This window comes from Salmo salar, chromosome ssa19 (genome assembly GCF_905237065.1).
Source record: "Salmo salar chromosome ssa19, Ssal_v3.1, whole genome shotgun sequence".
Lineage (NCBI taxonomy): Eukaryota > Metazoa > Chordata > Actinopteri > Salmoniformes > Salmonidae > Salmo > Salmo salar.
Window position 1 is genome coordinate 57,855,114 of NC_059460.1, and position 22,341 is coordinate 57,877,454.

General features: G+C 45.3%; 1 protein-coding gene across 2 annotated transcripts; it reads right to left on the reverse strand.

The window, feature by feature from the left end:
• Positions 1-6,001: 6,001 nt before the first annotated feature.
• prr35 (proline rich 35) lies at positions 6,002-13,352 on the reverse strand. Of its 2 annotated transcripts, XM_014158883.2 has the most exons (4): positions 13,259-13,352; positions 12,367-12,440; positions 7,657-9,225; positions 6,002-7,531 (listed from the first exon to the last, which is right to left on the reverse strand). In XM_014158883.2, the coding sequence occupies exons 3-4, from the start codon at positions 9,048-9,050 to the stop codon at positions 6,682-6,684; spliced, it is 2,244 nt and encodes a 747-aa protein (XP_014014358.2). In that variant the 5' UTR covers positions 9,051-9,225; positions 12,367-12,440; positions 13,259-13,352; the 3' UTR covers positions 6,002-6,681. The 2 variants fall into 2 exon arrangements, with proteins under 2 accessions (XP_014014358.2, XP_014014360.2); XM_014158885.2 differs by lacking the exon at positions 12,367-12,440 and having other exon boundaries at positions 13,259-13,340.
• Positions 13,353-22,341: the final 8,989 nt, after the last annotated feature.

Below are 22,341 nucleotides of genomic sequence, written 5' to 3' on the forward strand. Positions count from 1 at the left end.
CCTTAATCCCATAGAAAATCTGTGGAGGGAGCTGAAGGTTTGAGTTGCCAAACGTCAGCCTCGAAACCTTAATGACTTGGAGAAGATCTGCACAGAGGAGTGGGACAAAATCCCTCCTGAGATGTGTGCAAACCTGGTGGCGAACTACAAGAAACGTCTGACCTCTGTGATTGCCAACAAGGGTTTTGCCACCAAGTACTAAGTCATGTTTTGCAGAGGGGTCAAATACTTATTTCCCTTATTAAAATGCAAATCATTTTATAACATTTTTGACATGCGTTTTTCTGGATTTTTTTTGTTGCTATTCTGTCTCTCACTGTTCAAATAAACCTACCATTAAAATTATAGGCTGATCATTGCTTTGTCAGAGGGCAAACGCACAAAATCAGCAGGGGATCAAATACTTTTCCCCCTCACTGTAAGATGGTTAAATGATGATTGTTATTATATTATTTATTATTTGTGCCCTGGTCCTATAAGAGCTCTTTGTCACTTCCCACGAGCTGTGTTGTGACAAAAACTCAAACTCATTCCTATGTTTAATAAATGTATCGTGTTTGTGGCAGGCTTACAATGATGGTAAAAAACAACATTTGAGAGTGCGCTAGCCCTTGTGTTTGAAGGGGTACAGGACTATAAAAAGTTTGGGAGCCACTGCTCTGGAGGATACAAAAATAGCTTTATGTAAACATATTGGTTGACATTTTGGTGAATGAGAAATATGTGAAAGAGATTGCACAATGTCAGTGGATTATCAAAGCTCACATGCCATGGCAGGCCAGTAATGTCTGTGTTATTGTATATTACTTGAGTAATCAGTTGTAGTGATACACTAGAGTAAAATCATTATCAGTGGCGATTTTAGAATGTAAAAAACGTTTATGCATACCAGCAAAGCCACAACACAGCACAGCACAACACTAAACAATACATTAATTGCACTATAACAGTGACAAACGGTGCCCACAAACTGTTAGGGCCTACATTAAGACTTCCCAACAGCAGAGGTTTCTTTTCAGCACCATGGAGTGAATCCTTACCCGTGCTACATCTGGCTATCAGCTGAGCCTTGTCTGGCAGCGAAACAGTTCATTCAGCCTCATTTACTGCCTTTAAAAAAACATAGCTGATATGGCTGACTTGCTTAAACAAATGTGGTTTCTACTGACAATTGAGATGTACAAACTATGGCACAAGGGGACAAGTGGAAAAGAGGCAATCAGTAATTTTGATAAAGGCATTAATGAGCGAGCTAGGACGGACGTAGTCCATATACAGTGCATTCGGAAAATATTCAGACCCTTTGACATTTTCCATATTTTGTTACATTACAGCCTTATTCTAAAATTGATTCAATTATTTGTTTTACTCATCAATCTACACACAATACCCCATAATGACAAAGCGAAAACCATTTTTTCAAATGAAAACCAGTTTTTAGAAATGTTAGCGCATTTATTAAAAATAAAAAACAGAAATACATTATTTATATAAATATTCAGACCCTTTCCCGTGAGACTCAAAATTGAGCTCATGCGCATCCTGTTTCCATTGATCATCCTTGAGATGTTTCTACAACTTGATTTGAGTCCATCTGTGATAAATTAAATTGATTGGACATGATTTGGAGAGGCACGCACCTGTATATGTAAGGTCCCACGGTTGACAGTGCATGTCAGAGAAAAAACCAAGCCATGAGGTCGAAGGAATTGTCTGTAGACCTCCGAGACAGGATTGGGGAAGGGTAGGGTACTAACAAAGATTATTTAGAATTGAAGGTCCCCAAGAACACAGTGGCCTCCAACATTCTTAAATGGAAGATGTTTGTAACCACCAAGACTCTTCCTAGAGCTGGCCACCTGGCCAAACTGAGCAATCGGGGGAGAAGGGCCTTTCTCAGGGAGGTGACCAAGAACCAAGAGTGTGCAAACCTTTCATCAAGGTAAAGTGTGGCTACTTTGAAGAATCTCAAATATATACACTTTTTTGGTTACTACATGATTCCGTGTGTGTTATTTCATAGTTTTGATGTCATTACTATTATTCTATAATGTAGAAAATAATAAATAAAATCCTTCTTCAGCATTGGTGGGTCCCCTGCGGGACGGTTGAGCTAACGTAGGCTAATGCGATTAGCATTAGGTTGTAAGTAACAAGAACCTTTCCCAGGACATAGACATATCTGATATTGGCAGAAAGCTTAAATTCTTGTTAATCTAACTACACTGTCCACTTTACAGTAGCTATTACAGTGAAAGAATACCATGCTATTGTTTGAGGAGAGTGCGCAGTTTTGAACCTGAAAAGTTATTCATAAACAAATTAGGCACATTTGGGCAGCCTTGATACAAAAATTTTAACATAACTGTAATGGTTCATTGGATCAGTCTAAAACTCTGCACATACACTGCTGCCATCTAGTGGCCAAAATATAAATTGCACCTGGGCTGGAATAATACATTATGGCCTTTCTCTTGCATTTCAAAGATGATGGTACAAAAAAAATAAAACAAACGTTTTAATTCTTTGTGTTATCTTTTACCAGATCTAATGTGTCTTTATCTAATTCTCCTACATTCTTTTCACATTTCCACAAACTTCAAAATGTTTCCTTTCAAATGGTACCAAGAAAATGCATATCCTTGCTTCAGGGTCTGAGCTACAGGCAGTTAGATTTGTGTATATCAATTTGAAAAAAAGGGGCCGATCCTTAAGAGGATGAGTAGGTGAATTTAATGAGTAGGTGTGTCCAAACGTTTGACAGGTACTGTATATTGTTTACACATATTTAAAGACTACCAGTAAACACTGTGTGACCTTTATTTAACCATCTGCAGTAAAAGGTTGGGGAGCGGTGGTGAACAGCAATCTTTGTCATTCCACAGATTTTCAATGGGATTCAAGTCCGGGCTTTGGCTGGGCCACTCAAGGACCTTCAAATTCTTGTTCTGAAGAAATTCCAGCATTGCTTTGGCTGTATGCTTGGGGTCATTGTCCCGTTGGAACATAAATTGTCGCCCCACTCTAAGGCTCTCATCAAGTATTTGCTGCCACCGCCATGCTTAACGTTAGGGATGGTGTTAGACATGTGATGAGCTGTGCCTGGTTTTCTCCAGACATTGCACTTTTCATTCAGGCCAAAGAGTTATCATCTGACCACAGAATATGTTTTCCTTATGCTCTCAGTCTTTCACATGGCTTTTTGCAAACTCCAGGCATGCTGTCATGTGCCTTTTTATCAGGAGTGTCTTTCGGCTGGCCACTCTCAAAAAGCCCAGATTGGTGAAGTGTTGTATAGACTGTTCTCCCATCTCAGACAAGGAACTCAGTAGTTCTGTCAGAGTGGTCATTTGGTTCTTGGTCACTTCCCTGACCAAGGTCCTTCTTGCCCGGTTGCTCAGTTTGGTTGGACGGCCAATGATGGAGACCACTGTGCTCTTGAAAATGTTCAACACTCTAGAAATTGTTTAATACCCTTCCCCAGATATATGCCTCATCACAATTCAATCTCTGAGATCCACAGACAGTTCCTTGGATTTCATGGGATACTTTCTGCTCTGACATACACTGTCAACTGTGGGACCTTATATAGGCAGGTGTGTTTCTTTCTATATCATGTCCAAACAATTGAATTGACCAATCAAGTTGTAATGACATCTCAAGGACGATCAAAGGATATTGGATGCACCTGAGTTACATTTGAAGTGTCATAGCAAAGGGGCGTGAATACTATCAGGGGCGTGGTGCTATCAGAAGTGTGACCATGGTCATCTCTCACAGGGAATTATCCATTACTATCCTCTATGTATTTCTGTATTTCATTTTCCAGACATTTGCAAAAATGTCTAAAAACATGTTTTCACTTCATCATTATGGGCATGAAGGATCCCTGTTGAGGAGGCTCACAGTAAGGGGCAAATTAGTAAATTATTAGTCCACAAGAGGGTGCTCTTAAACAACACAAATCAGTGTCAACAGAGTGTGCTGTAATTCATATGCCTGTCCACAGAGATGAAAAAGTAACCTTTTGTTATTAAAGATATCAGTTGTGCAGTTCGTGCTGAAGTACCAAGTAGATGGTGTTTTATTCTATGGTAGCAATATGTTAAAATGCTCTTTTCAACGATGAGAATGGATTTAGGGTTTGAAGTTCAATAAAGGTAAAATAGACAAAATATTTTGGTCTATTACTTGCTCTGCTTGTGTCATATAGTATTCCTCTCAGGACATCTTGGTTCACAAGTGAGTCTACAGGCCTGTGTGTGATTGTTTCCTGTGACAGTGGGTCTACAGAGACTTATCCTATTTACTATAGGCAGGGGCAGAATTTGTGTGGCACCTTGACCTCTTCATCGTGACTAAAGAGCTACCATTTTGGGTCTTCAGGGTCTTGACAGATAACCTTTTCTGACCAGGCGTGAGGGGTAGAGAAGAGGGGGCAGGGGAGTGCAGGGCGGCCCAGCGCTGAGCAACCATCCTAGGAGTTGACAGGTAGCCCTCTCCCAACCTATCTGGAGCCCCACCCTGGGGCCCTGACCTTTGAAGGGGGGCCCAAGCGCACCCAGGCACAGGTGACCTTGATGCTGCTGACGGTTTAGCTCAGGGAGCTACTTCACCTTTATCATGGGTTGGTCATCCTGCCATGTCAGGGAAGATACATGAGTGCTACAGAGGCCATGCCTCTCTGCATCAGGAAAGACCATGGTTGCGTCCCAATAATCTCTCCTTTCTCCAGAAATATGCACATGTCCACTTCCTTTCATGGATTTGAAAGGAAATTACTTATATGGATAATTTTGTAGAATATCAACTGCTCTTGCTAAATAAATATAAGTGTATATTTTTAAGTTATTACACTTATCACAGTGTAAAGGCACTATACAATCACTCAGGGGTGCAACATTTCACTGGGGACATTCTGAAATTGCATTTTTGTTCCCCCCAGTTTTATCATTGGAATGTGATACAAAATGAGGCAACGGTGTGCTTTAGGACCATGCGTACGCCTCTGAGCGGTTGGGTAGGCTGTTTAGAGTGTTTATCCGACTGGATAAAAAAAATATATACACTTCCGTTCAAAAGTTTGGGGTCACTTAGAAATGTCCTTGTTTTTGAAAGAAAAGCTCATTTTTTGTCCATTAAAATAACATTAAATTGATCAGAAATACAGTGTAGACATTGTTAATGTTGTAAATGACTATTGTAGCTGGAAACATCAGATTTTTTATGGAATATCTACATAGGCGTACAGAGGCCCGTTATCAGCAACCATCACTCCTGTGTTCCAATAGCACGTTGTGTTAGCTAATCCAAGTTTATCATTTTAAAAGGCTAATTGATCATTAGAAAACCCTTTTGCAATTATGTTAGCACAGCTGAAAACTTATTCTGATTAAAGAAGCAATAAAACTGGCCTTCTTTAGACTAGTTGAGTATCTGGAACATCAGCATTTGTAGGTTTGATTACAGGCTCAAAATGGCCAGAAACAAAGAACTTTCTTCTGAAACTTGTCAGTCTATTCTTGTTCTGAGAAATGAAGGCTATTCCGTTCGAGAAATTGCCAAGAAGCTGAAGATCTCGTACAACGCTGTGTACTACTCCCTTCACAGAACAGCGCAAACTGGCTCTAACCAGAATAGAAATAGTGCACAACTGAGCAAGAGGACAAGTACATTAGATTTACACTAGTTTGAGAAACAGACGCCTCACAAGTCCTCAACTGGCAGCTTCATTAAAACACCAGTCTCAACAGTGAAGAGGTGACTCCGGGATGCTGGCCTAGGCAGAGTTCCTCTGTCCAGTGTCTGTTCTTTTGCCATCTTAATCTATTATTTTTATTGGCCAGTCTGAGATATGGATTTTTCTTTGCAACTCTGCATCCCGGAGTCACCTCTTCATAATTATGCCCCCCCCCAAAAAAAAAACCAAGTTGCGCCCCTGCAATCACTCATTCACTCTAAAGGCACAGCACAAAGAGTAAAAGAGCAAAAACTCTACAACTTCTATGACAAAATGTCTTTGTTTATTCAAATAGATGAAAGTGCATTTGATATAGGCATGTACAGTGGACATGTACAGTGCAATGGTTTAAGCAGACACATAAGACAATCAAACAAGACATAATATAAAACATAACATTTACTTCTTAATTCATTTTGATTACATCAATCAAATAAATTACAATATGTACAAATCAGTTCAAAGGATTGTCTCAACTTGGGACAGAATTGTAAAGAGAATTCATACCTTAGATCGTAAAACAAGGTTTTTATTTTCATGTGTTCTGCAGTCACTATTTTAAGTGCAAATACATTTTTTGTCGCTTAACAAGTCTTTCATTTCAAGCATCGCTACTGCCCATTGGAATAGTTTTTCCAAATAATCCTGTATCAACAATCACCATTTTAATAGGGAGAACTGATTTGAGGGTACTAGCCTTATGTTTATTGTCACTTCTTCGCAGCCACTTCTTCATTCGTCCCTTTTATTGAAGGTACTATGCTTGCCGTCTTGATGGGGAGATGGGGGTGGTGTTGTAAAGTACATTAGTGGTGTAAGCGCTTGCCTGGACAGTAAGAGTCTGGGAGTGTATGAACAAAATAAAATTGTGCTTCTGTGTAGTCTTAAGGAGGGCTTTCAGGAGTGTGGCAAGCTGGGAAATTGAGTTTCACAGGAGAGGTTTAGGAGTCTATTGTGGTCAAGGGGCTTGGCGGACATTGTGGTTCCCGTAGTTGCTGGATGGATGGGTGCCTCTTGGAGTTTTTGGTGGAGAAGGTGGGGAAGTCATTGAAGACCGCGATGGGCCGTCCATCGGGGCAAAGCAGCACGCTGGAGTCAGCCTCACACTTGGTGGTCCTGCCTGGCCAGAGACCCTCTGCCTGGCTGGGCCTCAACCCAAACCCTCCTGAGGATAGGACCTCCGTCTTCACCCCCACCTGACTCATCTTGATCAGCACGTCCAACGACTGCTTACGACTCTCCAACGAAGCCTTCATCGCTTCCTTCCTCCTCTCGTTCTCCTTTTCCTCCTCGTCCCTCTCCTTGGTCTCCTTGTCTTCCTCCTCGGTCTCCATGGTAATATCGTCTTTAAGTGAGGCTCCCTCGAGGCCCTGGTCGCCAGTGGCAACCACATTGGTCACTCCAGGGTGTTCCTTCTTGACCGAGAGGTCCAGGGGTCCTTCGCTCTGGCGAGCTGTCCTCTCCAGTGCATGGTGAATGTGGGAGAGCTCGCTGCGGATCTTGTTCAGGTGTTCCCATAGGTGTACCTGAGCAGGGAGGTCTTCTTTCTCCAAGTGGGCGATCTTGCGTTCAGCCTCCTGGTACTCCTGTAGAGCCTTGGAGAGATCGCTGAGGAGGGCAGCAGCTGATGTTGGTTCTGAAGATGCCTCCCCCGTCCCTTGGCCAGTGGTAGAGTCCCGGCTGCTGGGTCTTCTACAACGCGGTAGAGCGGGCGAATCACTGACTGGGCTTGCGGGGGGCTCTGTATACCACTGCTCTGCTGGCTGGGCTTCAGACTGAGCATTCGTAAAACTATGGAGAGACCAAAGAAGAATTTTAGAAATCTGAGATTTCAGAGAGGAAAATATAGAAAAAGCTACGAAAATACAAAAAATAGCAAAAATTATATTTCAACAGTAGGATATGTAGGATCTTACCTGCTGTGGAGGAGCGGCTTTTCTGTTGGTTTGGATTTGTGAATGTTCTTGAGGAGGTCCAGGGTGAACCCAAGGGCTGGCCTCTTCTCCACATGGGACTTGTGGGTCCCCAAGGTGGCCCCTGTCCTCTTGAGGCCCCAGCTTGGCCTCCCCTCCTTGGCTGCAGCCTCAAACTTGTCCCCTGCCCTGTGGGAAGGGTCTGGTGACTCTCTCTGGGGGGACACCCAGGCAGCAGGGGAGGTGGTAGGGGTACCTGGCCTCAGAGCAGGCACCTTCCACAAGTTGATTTTGGGCTGGTAACTGGGGTTGGGCTCGAGGCCATTCGCGGAGGTCTTAAGCCCCTTGCTGATGTCACTCTGAGCGGAGGCTGCTCCGAAGGCATGCTCGCAGAGGAAGGGGTAGTAGAAGTGGGGTGGCAGGAGGCTCCGGTCGGCAGGGTGGTGTGCACCGGACGCTGGTTGCATGAGCTGAGCGGCCGACGCCAGGAAGGGGAGCTGGGCTAGCTGCGCATGAGTTGGGGTGTTAACATTGGTGGCAGGGGTGGGGATTGCGTTCATTGAGTTCACATAGGAGAAGAGGCTGGGGCTCAGGGGGTAGCCCACCCCGAGGACGGACAAGTTGAGTCCCGTGGGATCCTGGTAGTCCACCAGGCCAGGTGGAAGAGGGTAGCAAGGGATGGAGCTGCCCACTCTAGGCTGGGCGCCCTCGGATTTGGCCTTGGTTTGGCTGGTGGCCAGCAGACGCCACTGCTCCGACAGCAGCCCGGGGGCCGTCAGGCACATCTTGGACAGCTTGTAGTGCTTCAGCTGGGCCTCCACCTCCACAGAGCGTGCCCGCAGAAGTTGGTCCTCCAGAGAGAACATATCGGCCATCAGCAGCTCAGGTTCAGGCCCCTTACTTGCTCTCTTGGTCATCCCTTCTGAAGAATCCCTGTTATTGGAGCTCTCTCTGGTCATCCCGTTAACTTCAGCCCCTTCTCCCTGTCCCCTCTCCTCCTCTCTTGCCGGACTCTGTCCATTGTCTCCGTCCTCCTCCACCGCACCCCGCTGCTGGGGCCTCTCCTCGGTCCCTGTGGCGGGCTCGGGCTCCTCCTTCCCTGTCGTGGTCCGGAGGCAGTGTGCCTGCTGAAGGGGCCGGAGCTGGTCTGGGTGCAGCAGGTTCCCCTTCTTATAGGGCCAGTCGGACTCAATGAGCAGGGACAGGGAGTTCTTGCACAGGCTGTACTTCATGTGGTTGTAGAGATGGGACTTCTCCATGCAGGTGAAGGGGCACTGGAAGCACTTATAGTTGTATGGTTTGCCCCATGGCCGTGGGATGTAGTGGGGCTTCTTGGGCTTGCGCTCCTTGTGCTTGCACACGGAGGTCACCTTGCACGCGTGACCCTCCTTGGACATGGTGCTGAATGATTCTGTGCTCACAATGCAGGTTATTCTGAGGAGAAGGTATGTGAAAGTCTTGGAGAGATGGGGGTGTAGGGACACAGTCTCTCGTTCCTTCTCAGGCTAATTGTAGTGCATTTCTTTATTTGTTGAGAAAGATTCTTCAAGCTCGGATCCAGGTGGGCAGGAGCTGTGTAACACAAGATACATATTTTTGGGAATTATAACCTAAAAAGTAAAATTAATAAATTTTTTCCACGTGAAATTAATACATTTTTTCCACAAGAAGTCAATCAACATTTTTAATAAAGTCCCAGAAAGAAACAGCAGAATGGGGCATTGGGTTAAGTGGGCATTCCTCCGCACCAATGTGTCGGAGGAAACACCGTGCACGTGGTGACCGTGTCAGTGTGCACTGTGCCCGGCCCACCACAGGAGTCACTAGTGCACAATGGGACAAGGACATACCTGCCAGCCAAACCCTCCCGTAACTCGGACGATGCTGGGCCAATTGTGCACCGCACCATGGGTCTCCCGGTCGTCGGCCGGCTGCGACAGAGCCTGGACTTGAACCCAGAATCTCTAGTGGCACAGCGATGCAGTGCCTTAGACCACTGCGCCACTCAGGAGGCCTGAGTATATTCATCTTCATGCATTTCTCTGAGTCTGTCTGTCTATCTATGTGCTAAGAGTATGTGAATGTGCATAGGGGGCCATGTATCAGCATGCGCATATGTGTATCTATGGGAGTGTTCCATGCGTTGTCTACCTGAGCTGCTGAGCTGAGTTGCCACTAACCTAACTGCAGGGTGGCCCACGCCGCTCTGTTCTCACTGTACCTGCCGCTACTCATTATTTCCAGTGCAGCACCAGGCACTAGCAAGGCCCAGGGCTGGGGGGCAAACAGGCACCTGTGCAGGGGGCTTTACTCACAGCCATGGCCTGGCTACATGGGCTCTGGGCCCCTGGAGGCCGGCCAGGGGTGCAGCGGGCCAGGGTGAGGATTGCAGACGGCGGTCGTTGGGGGGGGGCATGGGCCCTGGTTCTTAATGAGAGCCTGGCGTCACGCCCATAGGGCATCGTTAGTGCCAGGGCTGGGATTTGGGTCAGGGCGCATTGCACCAAGTTCAACTGCTCTCCTCTCGCCCGCTTCTGTCTTTCCCTTCTACTTCTGTGCTTTTGGAGTTGGGGTGGTGTTCTCAATGTTTAATATACCCTTTCATCCCTTTCACAGACAGATAAGAGGGGAGCTTTATCTTGCATATCTATTACAACTGGAATTTGCTGGAAAATTACATGGAAACAAATGTAACGTTTTGGGACTTGAAAACATTCAATACAATTGGTACTATATGATGCTGGTGCTACTTTTTTCAATGAATCCCAAAGACACAGAGAGGTGGTTATTAGGTAATGAAAAGTTTTTGCTATATTTGTTAAATAAATATCAGGTAAGTAATGGACCATAAAATAAAGTGTTCCCTGTGTGTGTTTTGGTGGATATTTTAAGTGAATGAGTGAACTATTTACTAATGTAATGTCTGTAATGTAATCAGACATTATCAGGATTTTTTTAATGTTTTTTAGATATATAAACCAGTGGACTAAATTCGGCACATTACAATATTTTTAAAGATGAATTAAGTTTCCTTTAGTGAAATAATACACTCCAGTGGGGCGGCAGGTAGCCTAGTGGTTAGAGCGTTGGGCCAGTAACCGTAAAGGTTGCTGGATTGAATCCCCGAGCTGACAAGGTAAAAATCTGTCGTTCTGCCCCTGAACAAGGCAGTTAACCCACTGTTCCCCGGTAGGCTGTCATTGTAAATAAGATTTTATTCTTAACTGACTTGTTTGGTTAAATTTATAATAAAATAAAAATTACTGACTTTCCTATCAACTCCTTTTGCTCTCTTATTACCAGAATTTTTGTTGGATATTTAAGTAATGACAAAACATCTGACCTATAATATAATTATGGTAGCTCACAATCCCCAAAGGTAAAGAAAACAATTGAACCATGCAGATTAAATGTCAAATTAGTTTTCATGTCAAAAATCTAAATCAAGTTTTACACACTTGACCTACCCTATTATCTGATGCGGCTGATTCAAATACCATCATTGTATGCACCATTCAGTCTCACAATTTGTTTTATACATAAATACAAGAGAATATCAATATTCTGTCTAATTATCTCAACAGAGCACCCCTTTCTTCCATATTTCAATATAACAATCACTTTAGTTTAATGAACCTTTTCAATAACGCCCTTAAACTAATTTCAAACACTCCCCTACAATTTATTGTAATTTTTTTTGAGGGGGGACAGGGAGCTAATGTCAACGGGATGGGGAGAAAGAAACTTTGCAATCGTTCTCCACTGTAAGCCAAGCCGCTGGGTTAGCCCTGTGGGTAGAGAGAGTGAGAGAGAGCATCGCTCTTCAGATTAAAAGACCCTTCTGTGAGGCTTTTATTTTGTATTTTTCCTGAGGCCGTTCACGGATGAAAGCCTGTGTGATGTTTAGGGGTCCGGGCTGAGGTAAAATCAACTTTACACACCCGCTTTTTTTCTTTTAATTACTTTAATCATTCTTCTTGCTTCTCCCCTGAGATCCCTGGTGGTGAAGACTTGTTTAAGAATACTATAAACTTTTACTAAACCATCGCTTCGCACATCACACCTTGTGAGGACAGATCGACAGAAACTGACCTTGACTTCACTGCAGTGTTTGTAATAGGAGAGGGAGTTTGCATCGGCCCATGTGATTGGCTCACTTGTCTACTACAAAGCCCCGAGGCTCTGACCTGGCCTCTGAGCTCATAATGGAGCCTAACAGCTGCTATTAGGAACTAATCAATAAAAATAATTTTTCCTTTTGATTTTTTCACTGCTGAACACTATTAGTGGCCACCATGGCCTCTACCCCCTCTGACTCTGTGGGCCTCTACCCCCCACCTTTCCCTTATCCAGGCCCTCCGGTCTTGTTTTAAGCTTTTAGGGGCTTGTGATCAGACAAGCCTAATCGCTTCAGCTTCAACATCTATTGTTTCAATTAAGAAGGCTCGCCTCACTAAAAGCATTGACAAGTTGCATGCAATAACAACCAAAACCGATAACATTGGATGGGATGGGGGAAGGGGGGCAAATGTGTCAAATGGCACCAATATGAGGTGTTGATGTATTGGCTACTCACAGAGGAACGAATGGCATTTTATAGTGTGGAATCATCCTTTCTATTTACTCTCTATATATTATAGTTATATACCGTATAATACAGAGAGTATAACAATTTTGTATTTTATTTCAAATCGAGCCTAAATGTGACTTTACCTAAGATGGTGGCTTGCAGTGAAAACTGAGCGATGATCCAATGTCTTCTGTCAACTTGAACTAAGGAGAAGGTCCTGAAGGAGCGGATGACAGAAGATATAAGAATGTTTGACATCGATTTTTGTAAGAATATTATGCGTTATATTTATTGAATTAATATAAAGTGATAGGCCTATTTAATAAATAAGTCAAGTTAAACATCAATGCATTCCTCTCGGTTTTTGGAGATGCAGAAGGATTTCCCATTGATGATATTGAGAAACATTCAATATCCAAATACAGCTGTTGTCATGCATATCAAAGCAAATAACACATTATTTATTTCTACACCTCTAAAAAAATATCTGTATTTCAGTCCTAAATTAGACTTTGATAGATAGTAGGCCTAAACCCAAGTTATCACAGTGTTAGAAATGGTCAGTTTTGCATCCTAACAATTAGTTAGCTTATTCCCTTGTGAAATTGTTAATGCATAATGGGCCTAAAATAAAATGTTAATCTTTGTACGGAAATAACCTAAATCTATATAAAGTAACACTTAGGCCTAAAGTAATTAACTTCTGTGTATTAAAAAGTTCATGAAATAATTCTGTGAGACATTTTCATAACAATCTTAAAAATGAATAGGCTGTTATTTTGAATGATATAGTAATAGAATATTATAAATATCTGTCATGTCATTTTCACACATAACATGAATGTCAAATAACAGAACACATTGCACTGTCTTCCCCATGGACAACGGTGTCTGTGGACCAATTATGACAATTACAAACATTGACACGACTCAACTACAAAGCCCAATATTCATAGTCTACTAAATAAAAAACAACTCATACGAATGAAACAACATATTGTTTCTGAAATGAAGGAGTAAATCTGGTATTCCTACCTGATGTGTGTCCGTGGTGTGCTTGTGTCTGTCAATTCTCTGTGTCTATCGGTAGGCTACTAAGCAGACAGCGCATATCCCGCTCAAATGGGAGCGTGAGAGTGAGTGTGTGGGAGATATATATTGACTAGGAGCATTGCCTTGGGGCACTACAATACAGTTTCCTCCCTCCTACCCGGTAATGTCACATGTGGTGTCTACCTTGCAGCAAGGATACAGTAAACGGATTTGACAGTATTGGCAAAGGTTGGTACAACGTTTAATTTGAGGTAGAATGTAGGTAGGCTAGTCAGTCTGTGCAAATCTAAATCTTTTTAATTTAATTTAATTTTTTTTTACAATTTCTTGTTGGTTTCCAAATGAGGCCTGGTAATGCTCGATCTCAAAACTTGTTTGACCGAACTATTTCAGGAGTCTTTTCATTCACACATCATAGCCTATAGGCTTCGATGTTAAAAGTGACCTCCAAGTCAGGAATTATTCGACTATTTGTTAGCACTCTCATATAATAAGAATATTCTTTATTTAAAACAAGCAGGTGTCAATGGCAATGCTTTATGGTTAAACATAGGCCCTATAGTCATGGATATACACGTTTTTTTGTGTGGATGTGCACCTGCTTGCGTGTGTTCCAACGAGCTAATAATCATGGACATATTTGAAGGACAAACCAACATGAATCATATTGGATGGACGTTGTCAAGTGTAGACATATTTCATTCATAATAAATGCATATTATACATGAGAGACAGCGTTCTGGTTAAGATTTCTAATAGCCTGCAGAAGCTGTAGTTTGGTTTGTTCTTGTTAGTTCAGTCATGCATAACTTTTACCGGGTGGTTTAGCCACACTGCTGCATATTTCAATATCATCGCTTTTGAAAACTATTAGCCTTTATTAATATATAAAGGGCCGACCACCAAAACATCTTGTAGCCAAAGCATAATCTTATATTTTAAATGTAGGTTAATATGTTCCCCAACATTTAATATCAGAAATATGATAGGCTAACATCTAAATGTCATTGTTGTTGTTTTTTCTATTGTAGTTCAAAGGAAGATTTCATCATCAGGGTACGATGCTGAAATTGGTGGAAAGTGACAGTCTGTCAATGGCAATAGATTAAAAGTAAATGTCAAATCCCAACAATATCAATGAGAAAGGTGAAATGAATGGGGAGCTAAACAACGAGATAAGACGGGGAAACAAAGCTGTCACTCTTCGTGTAGGGATATTCTCCACATCTGTCAGTTTATGTGTCAAATCGTTCCGCATGAGAGAGATTGGAAAATAGAGAATCTTTGCTACTGCGCTGAGGCGTGCAGTAGGCGACAAACAGACAATAGGCTTCTAATCAGAATCCACATTTCTTATTTTTCCTCCTTTTTATGATTTTTGAAATGTATTTGGTCTTGTTGATTTTGCTATGCTCTCAGTTTTGTGGTTATAGGCTATTCTTTTTAGAGGTTTTTCCATTTCAGATCATTTCAGACAAATTCCATATTAATAAACAATTAGTTAAAATATCATTAATAATAACAAATATAAGATATTGGCCATAATCTATAGTTAAAATAAGTCTGTTTGTTTTTGTATTTGTCCATGTGTGTGTGTATGCATGCACACGCATGTACATATGACACTGCCTGTGTGTGTATCTACTGAGTTTGACTGTGTGTGTGTATGATTGTGTACTAACTGTGTGTATGAGTAAACAGGGGTATGTCAGGTGGAAGTGCATCTGAGAGTGGTCGGGGGCTCATTCTCCTCCGCTTGGCCTCACAAACACGCTGCCTGGCCGGCCGGGCTGCCTGATACACGACTCAGTGCAGCCTCCCAGGGAAGTGATTAGTGCAGTGGCACAGGGGCACTGGATAGGTTACTGACGTGAGCTGTGAGATCACATCCACAGGCAATGACTGATGCGTGCCTTATCTGACAGCTCAGACCTGTCCGTCTCTCTCTCTCTCTTTCTCTCTCTCTCTCCCAACCCTTCTTTTTCTCCATTTCTTTTTCTCCTTTTCTCTCTCTCTGCTTTGCCTCCCATCCCAACTCCCTGTTTCCAGCCCTCTCTCTCTCTCTCTCTCTCTCTCACCCATCCCTCTCTCCCTCTCTCTCTTTATTTCTCCCTCTCTCTCTCTCTCTTAGCCTGTGGCTGGCTCATAGTCAACTCCAGGTTCTCTTCATTTCTCTCCTACAGTATCTGGCTGTGTGGAGGCGTGTGCGGGCCCCTTTGAGAAAATGTCAGTGTCCGTGTGTCTGGGGGAGTCGGGGGCCCTTCACGAACTATCAGGCCCGCTGTCACACTGCGCTGGGCAAATGGAGACTGACAGGCCACTCCATAGGGCCTAACCATCTGTACCAAATGTGACAGCAGAGGGAAGAGGATGTCTGGCAAATCAGGAGGAACGAGAGGAGAGGGTGAGATAGAGAATGAGAGAGGGAGTGAGAGAAAGGGAGAGAAGGAGAGAGAGATCCTTTGCTTCCACTTGGGAGGTGATGTCAGTTTACCGAAAGAGAGAGAGAAAGAGAGACTTTCTTCCTCCAACAGTGGGGACACTTGGGAGGGGATGTCAGGTCCCCATGTTGAACTAAGGCCAAGTCTATACATTGTCTGGCACTGTAGAGAACTCAATGTATACAGCATCTCCCATCCCCTTAAACCTCTTTATGGCTGAACTCACAGCTTGTCTACACTAAAGGGAGCGAGACAGGGGGTATGACATTGATAGTGTTTCCACTATCTTATGTGTGCGGTTGCATCTTGAATTCTTGGGTCTAGTCCCATGGTTCTATTGCCTAATATCTTCATCTTTCACTCCGATATTTTATAACTGGATCGGTTCCGTGTTTAGTGTACAGCTGAAATACACTTTTTCAGTGTGTCTTCCCAAACAGCCATCGTAGTGTTTGGCTTAAGCTTTTGGTTCACGTCTGGAGTTGAGATTGCTTCAGAGCTGTAAAGATATGTACCAATGAGAAGTAGACATGAGTTGAGAGAGTTGTGCTGGTGTAGTGAGTGTCCTTATGGAGAGGCATCTGGGGAGGCTGACAAGAGCACTCTATTAAGACTTAGAGAAAGGAACCTGGGGGCAGCTACAACACCGCTGCTGGGGAGATCCAGCTGTGCAGCCCCTGCCAAACACACGCACGCGCACACACACACGTGTATGCAAGCACGCACATGCGCACATTCATGATATAGAAGCAGACGCATACACAAGCGCGCACATACACACACACACACACACACACACTCTCCATATACACACTTACAAGATGGATTGTGGATGGAAAGATGGGTGGAGGATGGGTAATAGTTGCTGCACTAACGGATGACCTTCCTCTTGCCCAGGTGAGTGTTCAGTCCTCAAGCCTTTTTCCCTTTTCCAGTGCCTGGGTTTAGGGCCTGGGGTGGAATAGCTAACAGCTCCTTTCTTAGCCCTGCGCTGCCAGGCACATTAAGTAAACTCATATCGCTCTCAGCCACAATCAATTATTGAACAGCCCGTCCCTCTTCCTTCCCGTTGTTTTCAAAGGAGATCAACTCCTAACATCCATCCCCTGCTCTACCAACACACAGCCACCAAATGCCTTTGGTGTCTTCCTTTGTTACTTCAGTATATCATTTAATGTTAATATTCGTATTAACAGAAAATCAGTAGCTAACAAAAGCTTGGAATAGTTTCATCGAGCTAATTATGTGGTAATACATAATGGTTGTATGTACCATAACATACCACAATCCAGTGTCTAAAAGGAGGTTGTGTAAGTAGCTTGAGTTGTTGCTGTCACGACTTCCGCCGAAGTCGGTTCCTCTCCTTGTTCGGGCGGCGTTCGGCAGTCGACGTCACCGGTCTTCTAGCCATCACCGATCCACCTTTCATTTTGCATTTGTTTTGTCTTGTTTTCCCACACACCTGGTTTACATTTCCCTCATTACTTGTCATGTATTTAACCCTCTGTTCCCCCCATGTCTGTGTGTGAAATTGTTTATTGTCGAAGTTGGCACACTTCCGGCTGGTTAGCGCTGGGTTTTGTTTTATTACCCGTGCTTTGGAGCAGCCGTGCTTTGGGGCAGCCGGTACTTTGTACTTGGGTTTTGTCATTTGTGCTGCCTTACTTGTTCTTTGGTCATTTGTTGTGTGACGTGGTTGTGTTCTGTTCAGATGATTGCCTAAGTAAAATGCTTTGTCCACTCATCTCTGCTCTCCTGCGCCTGACTTCCATGCACCAGCTACACTCACCCCTTGACAGAATTTCACACCCACAATATGGACTCAGCAGGTGCCCCTGGTATAGGGGTCGAGGAGCGCTGGGAATTTTATAGACAGATCATTCACCCATAGTTTAGGGATCCCCATCGTTCCAGTGGCTATGCCCTTCCCAGTTCACGCCTTAGACAGTCGACCATTAGGGTCAGGGTTGATCAGGGAGGCCACCGCTCCTCTGGGCATGGTGACGCAGGGGGGGTCACACGGAGAGAATCAGTCTCTTCCACATTGACTCTCCTGCGTTTCCCATGGTGCTAGGCCTACCCTGGTTAGCTTGTCATGACCCTACTGTTTCATGACAACAGAGGGCTCTCAAGGGGTGGTCATGAGAGTTGTAGGGGAGGTGTTTAGGGGTTTCCGTTGGTGCTACTATGGTGTAAAGTCCAGGTCTCCACCGTGCGCATCCCCCCCGAATATGCTGATTTGGCTCCCGCCTTCTCCAAAAAGAAGGCGACTCAATTACCACCCCATCGACGGGGGGATTGTGCAATAATCTCCTGGTAGATGCCGCACTACCCAGGAGTCACGTGTATCTCCTGTCACAGGCGGAGACGGTGGCTATGGAAACATATGTCTCCTAATCCCTGTGTCAGGGGTACATTCGGTCCTCCACTTCACCTGCCTCCTCGAGTTTCTTTTTTGTGAAGAAGAAGGAGGGAGGTCTGCGCCTGTGTATTGGCTATCGAGGTCTAAACCAGATCACTGTGAGGTACAGTTACCCGCTACCTCTTATCGCCACTGTGATTGAGTCAATGCACGGGGCGCACTTCTTCACCAAACTAGATCTCAGGAGCGTTTACAACCTGGTGCGTATCCGGGAGGGAGACGAGTGGAAGACGGCGTTCAGTACGACCTCAGGGCATTATGAGTACCTCGTCATGCCATACGGGTTGATGAATGCTCCATCAGTCTTCCAAGCCTTTGTAGACGAGATTTTCTGGGACCTGCACGGGCAGGGTGTAGTGGTGTATATTGATGACATTCTGATATACTCCGCTACACGCGCCGAGCATGTGTCCCTGGTACGCAGGGTGCTGGGTCGACTGTTGGAGCATGACCTGTACATCAAGGCTGAGAAATGCCTGTTCTTCCAACAGTCCGTCTCCTTCCTAGGGTACCGCATTTCCACCTCAGGGGTGGAGATAGAGAGTGACCGCATTTCAGCCGTGCATAATTGGCTGACTCCCACCACGGTAAAGGAGGTGCAGCGGTTTCTAGGGTTTGCCAATGACTACCGGAGGTTTATTCGGGGTTTTGGTCAGGTAGCGGCTCCCATTACCTCACTGCTGAAGGGGGGACCGGTACGTTTGCAGTGGTCGGCTGAGGCGGACAGGGCTTTTGGTCACCTGAGGGCTCTGTTAACCTCGGCTCCTGTGCTGGCCCATCCAGATCCCTCTTTGGCATTCATAGTGGAGGTGGACGCGTCCGAGGCTGGGATAGGAGCCGTATTCTTTCAGCGCTCGGGTACGCCACCGAAGCTCCACCCCTGTGCCTTCTTCTCGAGTAACCTCAGACCGGCGGAGCGAAACTATGACGTGGGGGACCGGGAGCTGTTGGCTGTCATCAAGGCCTTGAAGGTGTGGAGGCATTGGCTTGAGGGGGCTAAACACCCTTTTCTCATCTGGACTGACCACCACAATCTGGAGTACATCTGGACAGCGAGGAGACTGAACCCTCGCCAGGCAAGGTGGGCCATGTTTTTCACCCGTTTTGTTTTCACCCTTTCTTACAGACCAGGTTCCCAGAACGTGAAGGCAGACGCACTGTCCCGGATGTATGACACAGAGGAGCGGCCCATGGATCCCACTCCCATACGCCCGGCCTCCTGCCTGGTGGCGCCGGTAGTGTGGGAGCTGGACGCGGACATTGAGCAGGCGCTACATGCAGAGCCCACTCCCCTCCAGTGTCCCGCTGGGTATCTGTACGTTCCGTCTGCTGTCCGTAACCGGCTGATCTATTGGGCCCACACGTCACCCTCCTCTGGTCATCCAGGCATCGGTCGGACGGTGCGCTGTCTGAATGGGAAGTACTGGTGGCCCACGTTGGCTAAGGACGTGAGGGTTTATGTTTCCTCCTGCTCGGTGTGCGCCCAGTGTAAGGCTCCTAGGCACCTGCCCAGAGGGAAGCTACACCCCTTACCCGTTCCACAACAGCCTTGGTCGCACCTGTCGGTGGATTTCCTTACCGATCTTCCTCCTTCACAGGGTAACACCACGATCCTGGTCATTGTGGACCGGTTTTCTAAGTCCTGTCGTCTCCTCCCTCTGCCCGGTCTCCCTACGGCCCTGTTTACACACGTCTTCCGGCACCACGGGGTGCCTGAGGATATAGTGTCTGATCGGGGTCCCCAGTTCACGTCGAGGGCACTCATGGAACGTCTGGGGGTCTCGATCAGCCTTACCTTGGGTTTCCACCCCGAGTGTAACGGTCAGGTGGAGAGAGTTAACCAGGATGTGGGTAGGTTTCTGAGGTCTTATTGCCAGGGCTGGCTGGGGGAGTGGGCGGCATTCGTGCCCTGGGCAGAGATGGCCCAGAACTCTCTCCGCCACTCCTCTGCTAACCTCTCCCCCTTCCAGTGCGTACTGGGGTACCAGCCTTGGCATCAGAGTCAGATCGAGGCTCCTGCAGTGGATGACAGGTTAAAGTGCGCGGAGGAGACATGGGACGCTGCTCATGTTCACCTTCAGCGGGCCATGCTGCGCCAGAAAGCCAGCTCAGACCGTCACTGCAGTGAGGCCCCGGTGTTCGCAACGGGGGACCGGACCTGGCTCTCAAGCCGAAACCTGCCCTGCCGGAAGCTGTGGCCGGTTTGTGGGGCCATTTAAAGTCCTGAGGAGACTAACGAGTGTCGTGTCTTTGGGTACCATTAAACTGAAGACATGTTTATCAATTAGCTCCCTGTAATTATTATCACGCGATTAAACTGATTAATCATTTAATTGTAATTAACTAGGAGATCGGGGCACCAAGGAGAATATTCAGATTACAAAGCTATAATTTTCCTAATATAACTTTCCTGTTCTATAATATTCTATTCTATTATAGTATAGGCCGATTATCTTCTGGTTTAAATGGTGTAGTTTACCTCGTGTTCAGTCTCATTCCAAACGTCGTAAATTGTTGTATCTGCACGAACCCAGTCTTTACTAAAATCATCCATACATCAATTGTCTTAAAATCATTTATTTACTACACTAAGTAATTAACAGAAAACATACAAACAGTAATTATCGTGACAAAGGATTGGTATAGTAATGTGCGCTAATGGCTAACAGGCATCGCTGGTCTGTTAGACAATGGGTCATAAACGGTCAGCTGATAATGCACACCTACAGAGTTCATTAATATTAACAATTGACAATTGAAGGCTCACTCATTCGGGAACAATTGCAATCAATATATATTTACGCTCAGTGTGTCGTTCTGATTCTTGTTGGAGAGTTCGGTTCTGTTGGGGAGTTTTCTCCGCGTTCTCTCTCTCTCTCTCTCTCTCTCAGTTAGAATGGATCTTTCAGAGCGACATTCATTAATGTCGTCATAGAATGGATGTTTCGTTGGTCTTCGCGTTCGATGATATAATTTACTTAGCTGCAGACTAATAATTAATATCAAAGACTTGTTCTTATTCTGTCGGTATCAATAGTCTAAAAGTTAACCACGTGGTATGGTTCACTTTCAGTAGAGGAATTGGATGGTAAAACCTATTGGCCATGGAGTGGAGGCCTGGTCTGGGGAAATGTAAATCAGGGGGTGTTTTATAGTGCCCATAGAACAGGCTTGTCAAATGACGCCTGGTCCTGTATGGGTCCCTGGGGGCGTGCCTATGACTGAGTTAGACTTGGTTACAGAAATACAATTCTATCACATTACATCAGTACATCGCATCTCAATGTATTACAAAAGCTTTATCCTTATTAATACATTCTATACACCCATTATGATGCAAGTCTCAAGCTGAGGCTATTATATAAACAGTTTTATGGTAATATGGCTATATTGTCTCTTCTGAGTATCACAAAATTGTACCAAGCGGATCAGTTCGTAGCTGGATTCTTCACCAATCTTCCATACCTTCTCCAGAACACACATGTCGCTCGGTTCTCCAATTCTATGAGTTGGAAGAATTTCCTTTGTCTCTCTATGAAACATGTGGTAGGAGATTCTCCTCTTAGGGTTTTTACAACCCTATCACACAGGGCCTGGGTTGGGGGGAAGGTAGGTTGGGTGGTGGTGAAAAAGGGAGGGGGTCAACTGTCCTCCCTGTCCCAAAAGAGGCCAACGTCATGACACGAGGTTAGTTACAGGTTACAACTTCCCCCCGATTACCGTATTAACCCCTCGTTCCATGTGTCTCTCCTCAGGCCGGTGGTGGCTGGCCCGTTCCAGGAGTCTGAGGTGCGGGAGGTTCCTCCGCCCCCTCTGGACATCGAGGGGGCCCCGGCGTATTCCGTCCGCTCCATACTGGATTCAAGGCGTCGGGCGAGGGGCCTTCAGTACCTTGTGGAGTGGGAAGGGTACGGTCCAGAGGAGAGATGCTGGGTTCCGGTGGAGGACGTGTTGGACCCTTCAATGCTGCGGGAGTTCCACCGTCTCCATCCGGATCGCCCTGCACCTCGCCCTCCGGGTCGTCCCTGAGGCCGGTGTCGGCCAAGGGGGGGGTACTGTCATGACTTCTGCCGAAGTCGGTTCCTCTCCTTGTTCGGGCGGCGTTCGGCGGTCGACGTCACCGGTCTTCTAGCCATCGCCGATCCACCTTTCATTTTCCATTTGTTTTGTCTTGTTTTCCAACACACCTGGTTTACATTTCC

What these genes read in the sequence shown, in the direction of transcription:
- prr35 (XM_014158883.2), bottom strand. Translation starts at nt 9,050, where the DNA reads ATGTCCAAGGAGGGTCACGCGTGCAAGGTGACCTCCGTGTGCAAGCAC. An exon ending in AAGCCGCTCCTCCACAGCAG is followed by an intron (nt 7,532 to 7,656) that starts GTAAGATCCTAC and finishes GTCTCTCCATAG; the next exon opens with TTTTACGAATGCTCAGTCTG.